The 18929-nt window shown below is 43.6% G+C and overlaps 1 protein-coding gene across 5 annotated transcripts in view; it reads right to left on the minus strand.

Moving 5' to 3' along the window:
* MCC (MCC regulator of WNT signaling pathway) overlaps positions 1-18929 on the minus strand; it is a 208797-nt gene that overhangs the window by 17409 nt on the left and 172459 nt on the right. For all 5 annotated transcript variants that reach the window (XR_014539771.1, XM_083576624.1, XM_083576627.1 and 2 more), the window contains 4 exons: positions 13757-13905; positions 7950-8090; positions 6447-6547; positions 4020-4203 (listed from right to left, as the gene is read on the minus strand). Coding sequence is in view for 4 of the 5 variants with exons in the window: in XM_083576624.1 (XP_083432750.1) it covers positions 4020-4203; positions 6447-6547; positions 7950-8090; positions 13757-13905 (575 nt within the window). In the remaining variant the exon portion in view is untranslated. The remainder of the gene's footprint in view (positions 1-4019; positions 4204-6446; positions 6548-7949; positions 8091-13756; positions 13906-18929) is intronic.

The following is an 18929-nucleotide window of genomic DNA, read 5'->3' on the forward strand; positions in this document are numbered from 1 at the left end:
GTGGTAGTTTTGCTAGTACAAAAATGGCTTCTGAAAAAAGAAGGCAAAGGAGGCAAGCATGGTTCTTACGGCTGTGCAACAGATTGCTGAAGTCCCAGTACTTCCTGTTCCACAAGCTGCCACAACCTTTATTTTCATCCTCATACTACTGCAACAGCTCTCAAGTTGGCGGGCAGAGAACTCTGAAAACCAGGCCTCCCTCTGCAGTAATATCATGGCCGTGCTGTCTTGCTTGCCCTAAATAAAACATATGGGCTTGAGGAAAATATGAATTAATTTGGGCTCACCATCAGAGAGCGAGAGATGGGGGCAGGGGAAAAAAGAAATACACACCAAAGCTTCTGAAAAACTTTCTATGGGCTCACTAGGCAACACAACACAAGTTAAATCTTCACACAGACACAATTGTGAAGACCTAATTGCAGGGTGTGTGGAGAAAAGTATCATCTGACCTTAGTGGTACAGTGGTGCACTGTCCCTCACACTTCAGAGGACCTCCCTGGCCTCAGAAGTTTTGAAAAAGTAGTCCCCAGTCACTAATATCTTCTTTTGGAGAAAGGCACACAAAAGGGAAGTGGTGGTTCAACTACAAGTATACTTGAGGGAATTATTTTGGCACATTTCAGTCTGACTTCAGGCCTGGGTGTGGCACTGGAACTGTGATGACCTTTGTCAGAAGTGGAACAGGAGGAGTGTGGCCCGGTTGATTCTCATTGACCTCTCAGTAGAGATCAATACCGTTGACCACAGTATCGGTGCAGTTTTGGGTTGGGCGTGAGAGTCACAGGAAATCCAGTCCTATCTCCAGGGTGTCATTTCTAGAGAGTAGTATTGGGAAACTTATTGCTCAACCTTATGAAAATCAATTTTGGTGTCCACCATGTTCAGTCTTGTTCCACGTGTTGTTGACATATGAAGTCATTGGGAAATGTCCTCAGGAGATTTGGAATGAGGTGCCACCAGTCTTCTGATGACACCCAGCTCTAACATTTTGTTCCTTTTGAATCGGGAGAGGCAGCTCAGGTACCGTACCGTTGCCTGGAGGTAGTAAAGAGCTGGACTGGAGCTGAATCCTGACAATATGAAGGTTCTGGGCTTTTGGGTCCGTGAAGCAGGGACACTCCCTTCAGGAGAGGGTTGCACTCCCCAAGAGGAACAGCTCTTGAATCCAGCACAGGTACTCAAGGCCAGATTTGGCCTTGGTGGTTAGGAGTGTCTATTTCCAGCTATGGTCCCTTCCAGACAGAAAGACTGGCCACCGTAACCCATGTCCTGGTAATTTCCAGACAGGATTACTGTACTAATGGGGCTGCCTTTGAAGATGGTTTGGAAATGGCAACTGGGTGGAAACCAGCAGCTACTGGGCATCACTGGCTGGGTTCACATTACATCAGTCCTACATGATCTGCACAGGCTGCCACTTCAAGAGGCTTGTGTTGACTTATGCATTCCTCAGCAGGTGAGGCCATACCTTTAAACTTTTTCTGATGCAAAACTGGGACGCACATCTCCCGGGACATGCTCGGTGAGTCGTGTGACCTGTGCCTCGCTCTTGACCCCCAAAAGGGGGCCTTTTCTTTAGTGACCTCCAGGCTATGGAATGCCCTTCCCCTCTGAGGTGCACTTTTCACTGACAATACATGCTTTTCTTTGGCGGGCTAAGACACACCTTTCTACCCAAGCCTTTGGAGGAAGGATGAAGTAACGTGAAGGGTAACGGTGATTTTATTTACTGCTTACATGTTTTATGCTGTATATTTCAGATTGTTATATTATATCCTTTTATGTACCCTAAGACCATGTGGTGAAGGGCAGATTATAAATGCAACAAACAAACTTCTCTATTCATAGTTTTTATGAATTTTCCTGTTTAACCAGGCATTTGATGGCTGAAATATGCTATTTATTCCTGGCAATCTTGGAATCACTGCCTGAGAAAATGTGATTGTTTTTCATGATATTGTTATTCATTTGTTTGTGCCCTCAGCTCCTTTAGAAGGAAGGAATATAAAGCGATGATGATGATGATGATGATGATAATAATAATAATGTACTACTACTACTACTACTAATAATAATAATACATTGTTGTACTCTCTAACTAAATGAGATGTCTTGTAGTGGAAAATGCCTTTGTATTGACCTCAACTATGTTCCATCTGACATGCTCTTACAACACTCATGTAAGAACTGTAAAAACTGAACTGTGTGATACACTGTATAAAGGATTTATTGGCTATCACGCAAGTGCTTTCCATCTATTATTCACAATACATAAATACAGCAGGTTTAATATATCATAGAACTCTGTCTAGGTGGTACAAATTCTACATTTTATATTAGCTGAGGAAAGGTTCAGATTTCTGTCCTACTTTTGACCGCATTGATTGCCCAACTGACTGGTTCAAATAATTAAGGGATCTTCTTAATGCAGCAGATATTTTGATGATAACAATTGTCCCTTCTAGCTTCATGGCTAGGCTTTCTCCATTAGAACAATTATGATTTCTTAATATGCCACAGATTGTCTTCTTCTGTTTTCACAAATAAATTGGCAGCCTTGCTGGGATGCTGCCAGCCCAACAAATTGAAATGCTAGCTATTATTTTTATTCACTTCACTAACAACAGCCTCTGTACTGCTTCTTCTCCCTCCCCTCCCCGCCCCGCCCCATTTTGTTGCAGTTGCTCCCTTTTACAGTCTTTTAACCCCTTGTCACCAGTGGCTGCCTGTGCATTTGTTCCCAGTAATGTGTTCTGCAATGTGACATTCAGCGACTCATTCCTGATGCTGAAGTTAAGTCTGGGTCAACACTCCCATTACAAACTCCCATTTTGAAGAGCTTCAAACTGCAGGGGAAATTATTCACTTTGACATGAAAAGTCCTTGCCAAGGAGAAAGCCTCCCCACCACCACCACCGCCCTCAAAGTTTACAAGAGGAGTTCCAACCGCCATTTTGAGTTATTTTATCTGCATACAGTTCGGCAGACAGATTCAAATGGCTTAAATTGTTTCGCCTGGTTGTATTTTTGGTCAAGGGGTGGTCATCCTTTGGCCCTACAGCACATAATGAAGCGGTGCAGCAAAAGCAGGTATGAGTCTTGTTAGTGCCTGGATGGAGAAACATATTGAGATCCACCAAAGAAAGGCTGAATACAAATGAAATACGCAAATAAAATCGTCATTAACTTTCTATCATTTATGGACACTGGCTTTTTTGGACTTTTTAAAGACTGAAGGCCACAATGCAATAAAAAAATACTTGTGTAAGCCCAAGCAAGTATACACCATTAAGTCACACAATGAGAGTTCCGCCACTCACTTTTAGAGACAAAATTCAACACTGACAAGCATATTTTGATTGAAAATGAAGAAGGATTGAATAAGTGGCTCTAAAGGCATATTCAGTATTTGAAAATTCTTATTCCATTCTAAACTCCAAGTAGTTCTCATACTGAACTGATGTTTTCTGCAGTTGCAGTCATGGAAGTTGTTGAGTTTTGCTTTTTAAAACAATAAATGCTGATAGAAAAACTTTTTAAAAAAACACACTCTTTTCTTCTAACATGAAATGAAAATATTTATGAAACTAGAACACAACTTGCGGCCACTTCAAAAGTTTGAGGCAAAAACCTACAAAGTCTCTAGATTGGAAACCTTTGCGGCCTTCACAGAATACAGGTACCTGCTTTAGGTTTCAATGAGAAGAGGGAATTGAGAGACAAAGGGCAGAGAAATCACTGAAGTAAAACAAATGGTATGAGTTTGCTCTTTATGAAATAGATCAGAATCACCCACACGCAACAAATCTACACAAACTTCTTTTTTTGCACAGAGCCTGTTGAAAATCTTGAGAGAGTTCAGTCACCGAGGCACTGAAGTGATTTGTAACGAACACCAGTATAACCCAGCATGCTGATTTGAGGATAGATAGATAAGATAAATGAAAAACAACATAATCTACTTCGTTCTGAATGCTAAGGCTTGGGGATTAACAGACCCAATGAGCTATGCTTACCTGGTGTGGCTATTGGATGACAGGCTCTCCCAGGGCTGCACGCTGCAGCCAGTGACTGCAAACGCTCCACCGCAGCTACCGTCCAATTTCATCAGCAGGGCTTTGGCTGCGTTCTCAGCTGTCTTCCTGCAGTCATGAGCTCTTTTAAGCATCTGAGTGATGTTTTCATCACCTGTTTGGTCCCCTGTTTGCCAAGCAAATGATCAGAGCTATGCAGGTAATAAGCATTAATATGAGTAGATGGGCTCTTAAGATGACATCTTGCGCTTCCAACTAGGAAGTTAAATGTCTGATAAAATACACCAGGATTATAGTGGACCCACAGGCCACGATCCAAATGCAGAGCATGGTTTCTGACTCTCCTCTTCAGAAAGCAGACTCTGAGGCTGCTTGACAACTCTCAAAGCTCAGGGAAATTGAAGCAGATGAGGTCTAAGTTTTGGACATCCATTGCCATAGACGAGATCTCTTAGCAGATGCTCTCTTTTGTTATATCGTTCTCCCCTTATATCACTTGAAGCAAAGCAACGCCGGTTGGTTCTTCCAAACTTATCCACCCCTTTTTGCACCTCAGCTGGGAACCACTGTGTTTAATCATTTTTGTTTGTGTTTTATTCTCTGCATTTGTTTTGTTTGTGTGTGCAACGTTCAATGGAGTCGTTGCTGGTGCATTTTAAAATTAAAATAAACACTTTTTGTTGTTGTAATGAAGTACCTAAGCAGGCCTTATGGAATAATGACAGTCTCCATTTCAAAGCGTGAGAAATATACGTATTAACATATTTCATCACCTTTATAAATGTGAATTACATCTCTCCTATGTTACCAGGATACAGGGAAAACAAATAGCCATTATGCATTTCCATGTGATCCACATATGCATACTGCTAATACAAGAGGCATAAAGACACACTGCCTCCTGCAAACTCATCTCTACAAGCTCACACAATTACAGGCAGCTGAAAACAGGAACTATATCCCCACTTGTACTTGCTATGACTTTGCCTGGATGACATCTCTTTAATTTTAGATGATTGTGAAAAGCTTCTTGTTCAGTCATGTCCTTCCGGTGAATTACTTATAAAACTCATGTTAGTTTTTATTTAGGCTGATGACTGACATTTTATTGCTGCTTGTGTCTTTTATCATTTAAATTATTTTTAAATAGCTCTTTAAAATTTGCATTGAAATTTCTATCTGCGCTTAATTTTGGACTCTAATAACAGAAACACAGCATTAAAATTCCACAGATAAATGTGTTGCCTCATAAAGAAAAAAACAAAACAAAACATGCCCAATCCACAGGACTCAAAACAAAACGCCACCACATCTGTGGATCATTGACTCTAGTTTGCTGAAACTCATCCATCTTGTAAGACTGAAGCCAGCTGGTCATTTTGTCCTTAGGAGTTTTCACATTATATTTCAGTGGCTCTTGAGAAGCTGGTGATATAAATTAGATTTTAAAACAAGCAGTTTCCATGTCACAGTAGAGCGTGGGAAACAATTTTTTCTGGGCCCAAAGGTTCCCCCCATGCCCTACAACTCTGTATTATAAACCTCGAATTGCCATTTGGGTGAGTTGAAAATGTGTGAAATCACACATTTTTCTCAACTTCTCTACAATAACAAATAATTGCAATCTTGATGTAATTTTCATAAATGAACTAGGAATGTGTCTAGAAAGTGGCTCACTCACTATTAGACCATGCTGTCCCTAAAGTATTGGTTGTGGTTCGTGGCACTAAAACCTGACCCAAAATGTTGAGGTATAGACAGGGTGAAAATTCACAGCAAAAGAATAATGGCAGGTCTAGGGTGAACTCTTTTGAGATATCTTCATCATCTTCTTACTTGTATGCTACCTTTCCACAAAATGGGTCCCAAAGTGCCTCACAACATATCAAATAAATAATAAGCAGAACAATTGATAAAACAGGAGAAACTATTATATCTTGGCTGTGAGTCATGGAAGTGCTAAAAACCATCTTCTTCTCTCATACATGTATCCAGCCATCTTTCATTAAAGCCACTAAAAAATATGCAGTTCACTTGAATGATGCATTTACAATATTGGGCTGGAAACATGTGATACAAATTAAATAGCACTTATTCAGGAATTGACTACACAAAGTATGTGGCCTCCTTCGTTCAGCCTTTGATGTTCTCTTTTGGTGGGTTTGGAACCAAGAGCTTCAATCACTAACTTTCCTCAATTTCCTATACTAGACACTATGGCTATTCTCATTTGATTGCAGTTTAGTTTGGGTTAAAAATGTGATTGAAAGAAAACATACTTGATTAATTGGGGGGCAGAGGTGGGAGGGGGTTGCCTGAACTGTCACAAGATGATTGGGTGTTGCAACCTACCCTTTGAGGATGAAGTACAAAATGGATTATGGACAAAGTAACTTATTGAACTCTTACCAACAGACCCGACACCTGCAGCTCTGAATTGCCCAAGAATGAGGGACTGTTCACTTTCTGCCAATGCCAACAGTAGCTCATAGGCTTCAATGCACTGTTCACTGGAAACAACAAAAACGATTCACTATTTGTAACTTACGAGACAGAAAAAAGGCAATATAGGTGACAGCAGGACAGCAGGGAAGTGATGTCTGAAATGATGTCATTTCCTGTCTGTTAGCTGGGAAACTAGAACTTTCTTGCAGCTTAGGCTTGGTGATCCTAGCCAACCCCTACCTTACGATGCTGTAAAGGGCCCTGTGATCTTTGGATGAAGTACAGTATATAAATTTATTAAATAAATTAAATAAAAAATAAATTATTAACAGTCTGAGTTGCTAATGTAAGATAGAAAGGGTGACATGACTGAACAACATCATAATACATTTAGACTGGGGAATTTCAGCTTTCAGTGCAGAACTCAATACTGCACTGAAGTGTAGAATGCAGAATGAGTCAAGAAGGCTTTTGTTTTCCTATGACATAGTGGAGTTTGGCCCCGTTGTCCTTTGGAGCATCAGGGAATGCCACAGCAAAAGACAGGACAACGGCTGGGATAAACCTGCACTAAAAAGAGCCAAAAGGTATTTACTTGAAATGGTTTATTCATTGTGGTTTGCTTCAGCCTCTGGGCCTAACAGGTTATCATTTTAACTTTCCCAAGGCAACTTTCAGCATTGGCAATGTTTTACTTTGCTTTCCTTATAAGCATGTGACTTATGTTAGTTCTATGAACAATATAGATCATTTACTAAACTACTCTTAAGCCAACATTTAGGCACTTTGCTAAGTGCCATGAATGAGAATAACCTGTAAGGCAGTTAACGTACAGATGTGAACTGAATAATTATTAAATACTTGCACATTCCATCTAAACCACTGAGTCTCTTGGGCTCACAGGTCAGAAAGTTGGGCAGTTCGAGTCCGCGTGACGGGGTGAACTCCCGTTGCTCTGTCCTAGCTCCTGCCAACCTAGCAGTTCGAAAGCATACCAGCGCAAGTAGATAAATGGGTACCACTGTGGCAGAAAGGTAAACAGCATTTCTGTGTGCTCTGGCTTCCGTCACTGTGTCCCGTTATGCCAGAAGCAGTTTAGTCATGCTGGCTGCATGATCCAGAAAGCTGTCTGGGGACAAACACCGGCTCCCTCAGCCTGAACGGCCCAGGAGTCCTTTACCCTTTACCTAGTATCAAAGTCAAATTGGCAACTCTTCATTTTCTCTGAGGCAGTCCCCAGAGAGCATGAAATGGACACTATCTTCCTACACGCTATCCCTGCCAACTCACACTGAGTAGAGTCCTAACAAGTAATGGTGCAAGGTAAGGAAGTGAGTAGAATTAAGGCGGGGGTGGAACAGTACATTATGTGTACTTACATACCTTCAAGTCTCTTCCAGGAAACAAGCATTACATGAAAATGTACTACATCGTTTATTTTGTCTCTTGCATTCTCTGTGCACGTACCTGTATTGCAAGGCGAGCTTCAGGGCTGTGGCGTTGGACTCATATTTTCCAACCAGCATGCTCATCCTCTCCGCATTACTCTTGCACTCTTCCAGAGTTATTGTCAATAAATCATTCTGAGATTTTAAATGCTCAATGCGGCTGCGGAGAAGAAAACCATCTATAAACTTTCACAGAGCACCTACTCAGCCCTACCTGCCTTGAACATTCTCCAAATGGCTCCATCTCAAAATGTGAAAAGTAATCTGGCCTTAATCATTTTCATCCATTACTGGAAAAGGCAGGGAAGGAATAAATAATGCAAACTGCATGAACAAGTCTTACGGAGAAAATCCTTTCACCAGTAAAGCCCAATGAAAATGTGGGTGGCTTTATTATTATTATATTTTAAAGAAATGATATGGAGCTGCTTATATAGACACATTTCATTGGTGTACATTTTTTCTTACCAATGCCCACCTTGCCCTTCTGTTCTCAACCTTGTGGTTTCTTTTGCTTTAAAGGAGTTCCTGGGCTAACTGACCCAGGAAGAGCATCACATAAAAAAACAAAAACTAGGGTTGCCATACGTCCAGGCAGAAATCAGCAAAATGTCAAAAACCTCTCTTTTGAGATTTTGCGAAGAAAACAGCTCAACAACTCGTGTCCTTACAGCTTTGTGAGTAGCTCCCTGTACTGCACTGTCACAAACTGCTTTTAAAACTGTCCTGAGTTTTCAGCACTGTATTGGAAAAGTTTATACAATGCAGCTTTTCAAGAGCCAAGGAGGCTGCTGCTATAAGAGGGTAAGTCAAAAGCCCTATTGAGGTCATGGAAGCAGTTATCTGTGCAACTCCCTACATCAGTGATACAATTCACTATATCGCTGGTGGGGAACCTCTGGCCCACGAGCCTCATTAAAGCCCACCAGGCCTCCCCATTTGGCCTATGAACATATTTTGCATTACATTTAGGGATGGGAGTGGAATTCATGGAAGACTGATTCAGAAGTGGACTCATTTGATTCAATCAGGATCATTGGGCAATGCCAGAATTTATGGCGCTGTGGTGTAAACCACAGAGCCTAGGGCTTGCCGATCGGAAGGTCGCCGGTTTGAATCCCCACGATGGGGTGAGCTCCTGTTGCTCGGTCCCAGCTCCTGCCCACCTAGCAGTTCAAAAACACGCCAAGTGCAAGTAGATAAACAGGTACCGCTCCGGTGGGAAGGTAAACAGAGTTTCCATGTGCTGCTCTGGTTTTGCCAGAAGTGGTTTAGTTGTGCTGGCTCCCTTGTGTACTCCGGCTCCCTTGGTCAATAAAGTGAGATGAGCGCCGCAACCCCAGGTTGGAGTTGGCACACCAACGATAGCCAGGAAACTCCACTATATTTAAATAAAACACTGGTTCACAACATGAACTTCACACTGATCCAAATTGTGAACTTGAATAAACTGAACTGTATAATCGACTGAGGCCTGAGGGCAGTTATATAGTATAAATAGCCTATGGGGAATTTCCAGTCATTCCTAAACAGGCCCTACAGGTGTACGCTCTCAGGGGAAAATGCCGGAAACTATGAGAAGCTTCCAGAACTGAGCTACCTGCAATGCGATTGGTCAGTTCGCACAAGCCATGCCTATCTCCTAGTTGGGTTGCAAATGCACCGCAACGTCTTCCAACTGACCTCAGCAAGCATTTCAATTTCAAATATTCTGATATTTTCTACTTTTAGTTAAGTATTTTTATTCATTTACTTGATTTGGGGGAGGGCGCTGCTCCCCTGCCCCCTGGCTACACCCACGTTCAAGATCCTGATTAGATCATGGGTCCCCTTTCAGAACTCACATCCCTATGGATCCCTTTATGAGGAGTCGGAGGGCTGCCTCTGTCTGGTATGCTAGCAATGTTTTTTCCTCCCTTTGGGAAAGCTCAGTCATCCAGCTGCCAGCAGCTGGGAGAAGGGTTTACTGCTGCTGTACATTTTGAATAATAATAATAATAATAATTTTTTATTTATACCCCGCCCTCCCCAGCCAAGGCCGGGCTCAGAGCGGCTTACAAGCAATAATAAAAACAAGATGAATGATTACAACTTAAAAACAAAAATAAAATACAACATTAAAATAATGGAACATTAAAATATTAAAATGTAGCCTCATCGCAGGAGGAGAAGGAAAAGAAAAAAGAAAGAGAGGGAGGGAATCAAATTGGCTCCAAGCCAAAGGCCAGGCGGAACAACTCTGTCTTACAGGCCCTGCGGAAAGAAATCAGATCCTGCAGGGCCCTGGTCACATGAGGCAGAGCGTTCCACCAGGCCGGAGCCAGAGTTGAAAAGGCCCTGGCTCTGGTTGAGGCCAATCTAACTTCCTTAGGGCCTGGGACCACTAGGGTGTTGTTATTTATGGACCTTGAGGCTCTCCGTGGGGCATACCAGGAGAGGCGGTCCCGTAGGTACGAGGGTCCTAGGCCGTGAAGGGCTTTAAAGGTCAAAAGCAGCACCTTAAATCTGACCCTGTACTCCACCGGGAGCCAGTGCAGCTTGAAAAGCACTGGGTGAATATGCTCCCATGGCAGAGACCCCGTGAGGAGCCTCGTTGCAGCATTCTGCACCCGCTGGAGTTTCTGGGACAGCTTCAAGGGCAGCCCCGCGTAGAGCAAATTACAGTAGTCAAGCCTGGAGATGACCGTCGCATGGATCACTGTGGCCAGGTCGGGGCGGGAAAGGTAAGGGACCAACTGCTTGATGCGGCGAAGGTGGAAAAATGTCGCCTTGGCTGTTGCTGTAACTTGCACCTCCATGGAAAGGGAGGCGTCAAGGATTACACCCAAACTCTTAACGGAAGGCAATGGCACTAATTGGGCCCCCGCAAGAGAAGGGAGTTGGTCCCTCATCCCCATGCCATCCCGACCTAGCCATAGGACCTCTGTCTTCGAAGGATTTAGTTTCAATCGACTCCCACGAAACCATCCAGCCACAGCTTCCAAGCATCTGGTCAGTGTGTTCGGGGGCGAGTCGGTGTGGCCATCCATCAGCAGATAGAGCTGAGTGTCATCAGCTTATTGGTGACAGCCCAGCCCAAAGCTCCAGATAATCTGGGCAAGGGGGCGCATAAAGATGTTAAAAAGCATCGGGGAGAGAATTGCGCCCTGCGGCACTCCACACACCAAGGAGTGGCACGACGACATTTCCCTCCCTAGTGCCACCCTCTGTCCCCGACCAGAGATAAAAGAGCACAGCCAGTTACGGGCTATACCCTGTATCCTCACGTCTGCGAGGTGGTGGTCCAGAAGATCATGATCGACCATGTCAAAGGCTGCTGACAAATCTAAAAGGATCAGCAGTCCTGACCCGCCTCGATCCAGTTGTCTACGGAGATCATCTGTTAGGGCAACCAGAGCCGTCTCCGTCCCGAAACCAGGACGGAAACCGGACTGAAATGGATCTAATGCCGATGTTTCCTCCAGAAACCTACCAAGCTGTTCAGCAACCGCTCTCTCAATTACCTTACCCAGGTATGGAAGATTTGAAACTGGGCGGTAATTGGATAGGTCTAAGGGATCTAATGAAGTTTTCTTTAAGAGTGGACACACCACTGCTTCCTTCAGTTCCCCTGGGAATGTCCCCGTGTCAAGGGACAAATTGATAATTTCAACCAGGGCAGTCCGCGCAACATCTGGACACTCCCTAATCAGCCAAGACGGGCACGGATCAAGGAGGCAGGTGGTGGGTCTACCAACTTGGAGGAATCTATCCACATCAGCAGGGAGTATCCGATCAAAATGGTCCAACACTGGACCTGAAGTCAGTCGAGGGGCCTCCAGTTCAGTCACTGTATCTAAATTGGCAGGGAGGTCACGGCGGAGCAACAGGACTTTCTCCGCAAAAAAGCTCGCGAATGCCTCACAGCTGTGGGTCGAATTTGTGCTTAAATTTGGTTGTCCTCCTAAGGACGTTATTGACCTAATTATTCTAAAAAGTTGTGCCGGGCGAGAGCTAGCGGATGCAATGGAAGCTGCAAAGTAAGATTTCTTAGCAGCTTTCATAGCCATCTCACAGGCTTTCATAAGCGTCCTATAAGATATTCTTGAGGCTCCGTCATGAGTCCGTTGCCATACTCGCTCTAGCCGTCTGAGATCCCGCTTCATTTTCCGGAGCTCCTCAGTAAACCAAGGTGCCCGGTTTCGACGGGGTCGCAGAGGGCGCTTAGGTGCGATCTCATCAATGGCTGCCAAGAGCCGGTTATTCCAGTCCTAAACAAGGTCATCTAATGAGTCGCCAGGAGGAGCAGGGTTCCGCAAGGCTTGTCGGAATCTATCAGGATCCATCAGTTTTCGCAGAAGCCCAAATAGGTTTGCTACCCGAGCCGGGGAGGAGCGGGAAGTCAATCTTGGCTTTCAGAGCGTAGTGATCAGACCATGGCACCTCCACAGCGGGGAGCATGATCACATCTATGCTAGCCCCAAAGATCAGATCCAGCGTGTGGCCTGCTTGATGAGTGGGGCCCAAAACAAACTGGGAGAGCCCTAGTGTTGCCATGGAAGTCACTAGGTCCAGAGCCTGTGAGGAGGTAGCGGCATCGGCATGGACGTTGAAGTCTCCCAAAACCAGTAGGTTTGGGAACTCCAAGGCCCAGCCCGCCACCACCTCCAGCAGGTCTGACAGGGTGGCTGCAGGTGTGCTGGGTGGTCGGTACACCAGCCAGACAGCCAAGCTCTCCTTGGTGCCCCACACGAGACCAACACATTCAATGCCGGAGATTGCCGGTGATGGCAGAGCTCTGAAAGAGCAATCCTCCCGGAATAACAACGCTACTCCTCCCCCCCGACCCACAGTCCGCGACTGATGGAGGACAGAGAAACCTGGGGGTGTTATCTCATGCAGGGAGACTACTTCGAATAGAGTAGAGCAAATCTCCCTGGGAGCAATGGGAGTCGATGACACTCTGTCAGTCTCAGAGGGAACTATACAAAAACAGAAAACAACACCACCATAGCTGCTTCGCTTTGAAACAGGTGTGAGGGAGGCATGGCTTCCTGCCAAAGGTGGAGTTTGCACGCAAAGCCTATCTCCTTTGCCCGTGCTGTTTCAAAGGAGGTGGATGTGGAAATGATACAGTTTGGGTATTACTTCTGAATATTTAGGTACAATACATTGCTTTGACTGTCAACAAGTACAACGATGCCAACAGCACCTACTCATCTCCACTAAAATTATCACACTGATCTATACAAATCAACTTGGAAACTGTATTTTGGGTTCCTCTGGAGGCAACACCAGCTGTTGCTAAGACCTGCAGAATAATATGCAAATCCGAACAAATCACTTTATGGCCTAATGCTGATGACTAAATTATCTTGTTGAAAGAAAGCTATTAATTCAGATTAAGCCCTCCTTTTCATCACCATATTTTTCCACATTTATATGCAGGTGGCATAAGCATAATTCACACAAATCAAAATGATGGGGGTAACAAATCAAGTTAATCAACTGAAAGTAAGAGCTGATTACCATTATATGATTTTCAGATGCTGAATTTCCCCCTGCAAGTCAGCGCGATGCCTACATACATATGCAAAATATTTTCTATGAATATGTAATACACAGAAACTGGCTACTGAAAAGAGCCGTGCTCTGAAAGGCAGGTTCCAAAGTGTTGCTGTATAGTTGCCCTGGTAAGCTAATCTTATTTGATACTTTATTCGCATTGGTCACTAGTTTTCCTATGCAGGCAAGACTCCATGATGCAGCTGAATTTCCCAATTTCTGAAATAAAGGAGAAATCCACTCTAAGCAAAACAGAACTCTGTATATATATGTAAACTTTACCTGTTTAACCGCTCAGTTTCTACTTCAAATTCTCGGATTTTGCTTTCAGAGATAGCAGATCCATGCGAGTAGAGGGTCTGGAAAATTTCTTGGATGTTGGAACAGTCTTGAAGAGAGTGGGCTAAGTGTTCTGCTACACTACTAGAAACCTGCAATGAAATGGGGTATTTATGGAAAACAGTTAGCGAACTCCATGCATGTTGTATTTTACAGATTTATCACCTGTAAAAAGTAGTAGCATCATCATCTTGAGGTTGGGAGGCAGCAGGGACTTAAAATAAACAGGAAAAAACAAACACACTGGATGAAGGGTGGCATATACATTTAATAAATAAATGGCACTAAGCCATAAACCTTGGTTTACTAAACCATACTGTAATATGCCAGTTGTGTACTAGTGTACACAGCCCAACCATGCCTGCATCACTCCTCAATTGACATGTGGCTAAAGCAAAGTCCTTTACAGCATCCCAGAGCCATCAAATGGGAATCTTTTGTCACATTAAAATATCCACAAAGCAATATGGGTGCTGGGTACTGTAACAAATGAAGCAGTCCAGAAAAGGGACACTTCGAACCTTCTTTAATATCCATGTGGGACTGACTTTTTCTAGTAATTAAAATATTTGTGGGATTTATTTCTTTAAAGGTCACAGCAAAGGAGCTAACAAGCAATGAGAGTGCAAGTGTGGTTTTGCCACAGACATTAAGGCTTCTCTCTTAAGCCTGGGAATCACTGCTTGGGATCGGGATGCAAATTCTGTAACGAACGAGACAAGGGTGACAAGGGCTAATCACAAGGAAAAGGTATAAGGGGGTCCCCTGATTCTCATTAATTAATTAATAAATTTCAGCAATAGACTGCTCTTCATTAGGAATAATCAGGAAGTGTTTTACATTACATTCCTATTCTAGAACAGCAGATATTTTATAGACTGTTCAACATGCATCAGGAGGCCTCAGAAAGGGTTCACACTGAGTGCTATTCAACTAAGTCGTTTCTAGAGTAGATCCTTTTTTTTAATGAATATTTATTAAGTTTTCCAATTTTATATAAACACAAAAAGAAAAAGAAAAATATTAAAAACAATTCAGTTTCAATAACAGTCTTTCAGTCATATGTTTCTTTGACTTCCTCATACCTCCCCTTCTTGTTCTCTAGTTCAGTTTGTTAATTCAGCAAATCCTAATCTCTTAACATTCCTTTTAGAATATCACCTTATTTTCCACTCAACTTTTTTAAATTTAATAACAAAAACAATTATAATCCCCATTATCTTTATCATAACAGCTAGAGACCACCAAAGTTCAAACCAACATCTTTTCAGAGTTCATTAATTTTATAGTATTTCTGTAGATATTCCTTAAATTTCTTCCAATCTTCTTCTGCTGACTTTTCTCCCTGGTCGCGCGTTTCTAGAGTAGATCCATTGAGATTTATAGATGTAAAGAACTTGAGTCCACTTGAGTAACTTGACTCTACTTGATTTTCATGGGTCAACTAAGCATGACCAGGAATAGATATCACCCATTATATCCACCAGGTACTTAAAAAGAAATGGGACACCTGCTCATTTGCAAGAGAGTAAGTATTAAATTGCTCATTTAAATTGTGTCACAAAAGTTCAGATTGAAGAACCTAAAAGCTCTTAGAAGTTCTTCCCTAACCAATCTCTCCTGAAATAGACAGGAGATTTGGGGAGGGGACTGTCCAAATGTATTGCTGTCCACACTTGTGTCAGATCACAGTGAACTGTTTACTTTGCCTTCGGATTCTTCCTCTGCCATTATGTGGTCCACATCTGCACAGGTGTCAGTTAACTGCTGTTATTCTCCGCCACATCTACAGTGGTACCTCGGGTTAAGAACTTAATTTGTTCTGAAGTTCCGTTCTTAACCTGAAACTGGTCTTAACCTGAGGTACCACTTTAGCTAATGGGGCCTCCCGCTGCCACCACCAAACAGTTTCTGTTCACATCCTGAAGCAAAGTTCTTAACCCGAGGTACTTTCTGGGTTAGTGGAGTCTGTAACCTGAAGCGTCTGTAACCTGAAGGGTCTGTAACCCAAGGTACCACTGTATAACCTTCTGAAGTTGCTTTGCAGAATCGTGTGAAATGGTGAACCACCATTCATGAATTGCTACTTTCAAGGAACCTTTTTGAGTTTTTGCATCAGTGTAATAATGAAGTTATGGGACACGGGTGGCGCTGTGGGTTAAACCACAGAGCCTAGGACTTGCCGATCAGAAGGTCGGCGGTTCGAATCCCCGCAACGGGGTGAGCTCCCGTTCCTCGGTCCCTGCTCCTGCCAACCTAGCAGTTCGAAAGCACGCCAGAGCAAGTAGATAAATAGGTACCGCTCCAGCAGGAAGGTAACCAACGTTTCCGTGCGCTGCTCTGGTTCGCCAGAAGCGGCTTAGTCATGCTGGCCACATGACCCAGAAGCTGTACGCCGGCTCCCTCGGCCAATACAGCGAGATGAGTGCCGCAACCCCAGAGTCGGCCACGACTGGACCTAATGATCAGGGGTCCCTTTACCTTTACCTTTAATAAGGAAGTTGCAGCAGAAAAAATAGATTGCTTTCCTGTCTGTGACTCTGAGGTAAGAATTACAGAGAAAGAAGAATGAAGAAAAGGTGTGGCTATGAACTTTCTTAGCTGCTAATGGTCATCAGCTTGATCAAACTGAAAAACCAAACTACTAACAGGAATCACTCTAGTAATAGTAAGTCAAGAGGGTTCCAATTTCCTCTATATTTATTTGAATGCTTATGCTTTGCTTTTCTGTTATAAAATCAAACCTGAGGTGGCTTACAAAGCACAACAAAATGGAAAATAATCCTGACATTAAAACAGAATCAACAACCAGGTGAATTATAAAATAATTAGTCTTCGGATACCAAGTAAAGCTTTGGTGGATACAATCTTCTTTCTAGTAGGATCCTCTTTCTAGTGCACTTCCTTATAATAATGTTGTCCAAGCATCAAACAAAACCCCTAAAGATGAGGACTAGAGATTTTGCTGCTTCATAAACAAATAATAGACAGTTGGAACAATAATGCAGTTATGAATGTTTTACACTGAAGTACTCTGCAAGAGATCAGAATTATTCTCTGGCATCAAGCTTAGGTTGTAAATCATCTTAATTTTCAGTTATTGAATGATATCCTTCTGATGTGGGTAGAATTATTTATGTGAGTGGGATTTTATCTTTATCCATAAGGTTGCTGTTGGGTTGTATTAGAACTGCAAAAATACAGCTCCCTCCCCACAAATTCATGCTGAGTCTCCTTAATAATATAATCTCCAGCTGTAAAAGCTGGTTATGGACTTCTGCCACAGAAACCAAATGCATGGCTTTGCATATTCCATGCACATGGTACAATAACAAGATACCCTTATGCTGCAACATGAAAATAAGTTCTGATCGCTTTCCTCTCGAAAACAGAACTGTATCATGTGAATATAGGTACACTTTCTTAATCTGCATAATTTAAAATCACTGTTAAAGAACAGGAAGCAGAATACAGTTGTACCTTGGCTGCCGAACGCCTTGGAACGCATACATTTCGGCTCCCAAACGATCAAAAACCGGAAGTGAGTGTTCTGGTTTTTGAATGATTTTTGGAAGCCAAATGTCCGATGGGGCTTCTGATTGGCTGCAGGAGCTTCCTGCAGCCAATCAGAAGCCGTGCTTTGGTTTTTGAATGTTTTGGAAGTCCAACGGACTTCCGGAACGGATTCTGTTCGACTTCCTGGGCACGACTGTACACGAATAAACCGACAGTTTTCACAATGGAGGGGTGTAAGAAGTGGGGTTCCCCAAGGACCAGTATTGGGAACTGGGCTTTCTAACTTGTTCACAAATGACCTGCTGTTGGGGGCGGGGTGAGGTTTCCAAGTTTGCCAACGGCACCCAATTGCTCAGGATGGTTAAAACAAAAATGATTGTTAGGAGCTCCAAAGGTATCTCAGTAAACTGGGTGAATGGGCATTTAAAAAGCAAATGGAATTACCGTATTTTTCGCCCTATAGGACGCACTTTTTCCCCTCCAAAAATGAAGGGGAAATGTGTGTGCGTCCTATGGGGCGAATGCAGGCTTTCGCTGAAGCCTGCAGAGCGAGAGGGGTCGGTGCGCACCGACCCCTCTCGCTCTCCAGGCTTCAGGAAGCTATCCGCAAGTCTTGCAAGCCCGGCGGGAGGTCCCGTGGGCTCGCAAGGCTTGCGGGCAGCAGCCTGCAGCCCAAAAGCTCGGGGGACAGCGGTGAGGCGCAGCGCCGCCACCCCGCTATTCCTCGACCTGGTCTGGAGGCTGGCGGGGGGGGGGGGGGAGGAGAAGCAAGCTTGCTTCTCCCCCCCGCCAGCCCCACAAGCTCGGGGGACAGCGGGGCAAGCCGCTGCCCCACGGAGGCTAGAGAGGCTGTCCCTGAAGGCAGAAGAGGGAGACGGAGCGCTCCGTCTCCCTCTTCTAGCTTGGGGATGGCTGCGCAAACCTGGGGGGGAAATAAAAAATTTTTCCTTGATTTCCCCCCCCCAAAAAAAACTAGGTGCGTCCTATGGGCCGGTGCATCCTATAGGGCGAAAAATACGGTAATGTAAGCAAGGGTAAAGCAAAGCAGATTGGGGCAAAAAAAAAAGAGAAAGAAGAGGTTCTGAACTAGGACTGACTGATGAGGAAATATATTCGGGACAAGGCACACAGGTGAATGAAAATGTCAAGCCAGTATGCAGAAGCTGTGAAAAACACAAAATCCGTATTGGAGAGCATTAGGAAAAGGGTCAGAAATAAAACTTCCGATATTATAATGCCACTATACAAGTTGATGGTACAAACCAGCTTGGAATACTGTGTATTCATGACGATAAGGCTCTCAGTGCCTATAGTCATAATCACAATGTATTACCTCCGGCATACTAGTTGCTTGTGAACACAAGTAGACAGCGCACTGTTGCAATTATGTCCTACTTGTGGGTTGGTCATTGTGAGTGCATTATGCTGAAGTAGACAGGCCTTTGGTCTAATGCTAATGGGCACTTCTTGATCAGATTTTTTTCGTAAGATTACTTATATATCACCATCTCATGTAAGGCTATGTATACTATATACAAATCCTTATGGAAGGATTATATGTTTGTAGCATTTATGTTTTTTTGTGGGGACACTCAGTACC

This window comes from Podarcis filfolensis (assembly GCF_964270895.1).
Source record: "Podarcis filfolensis genome assembly, chromosome: 11".
NCBI classification, from domain to species: Eukaryota; Metazoa; Chordata; class Lepidosauria; order Squamata; family Lacertidae; genus Podarcis; species Podarcis filfolensis.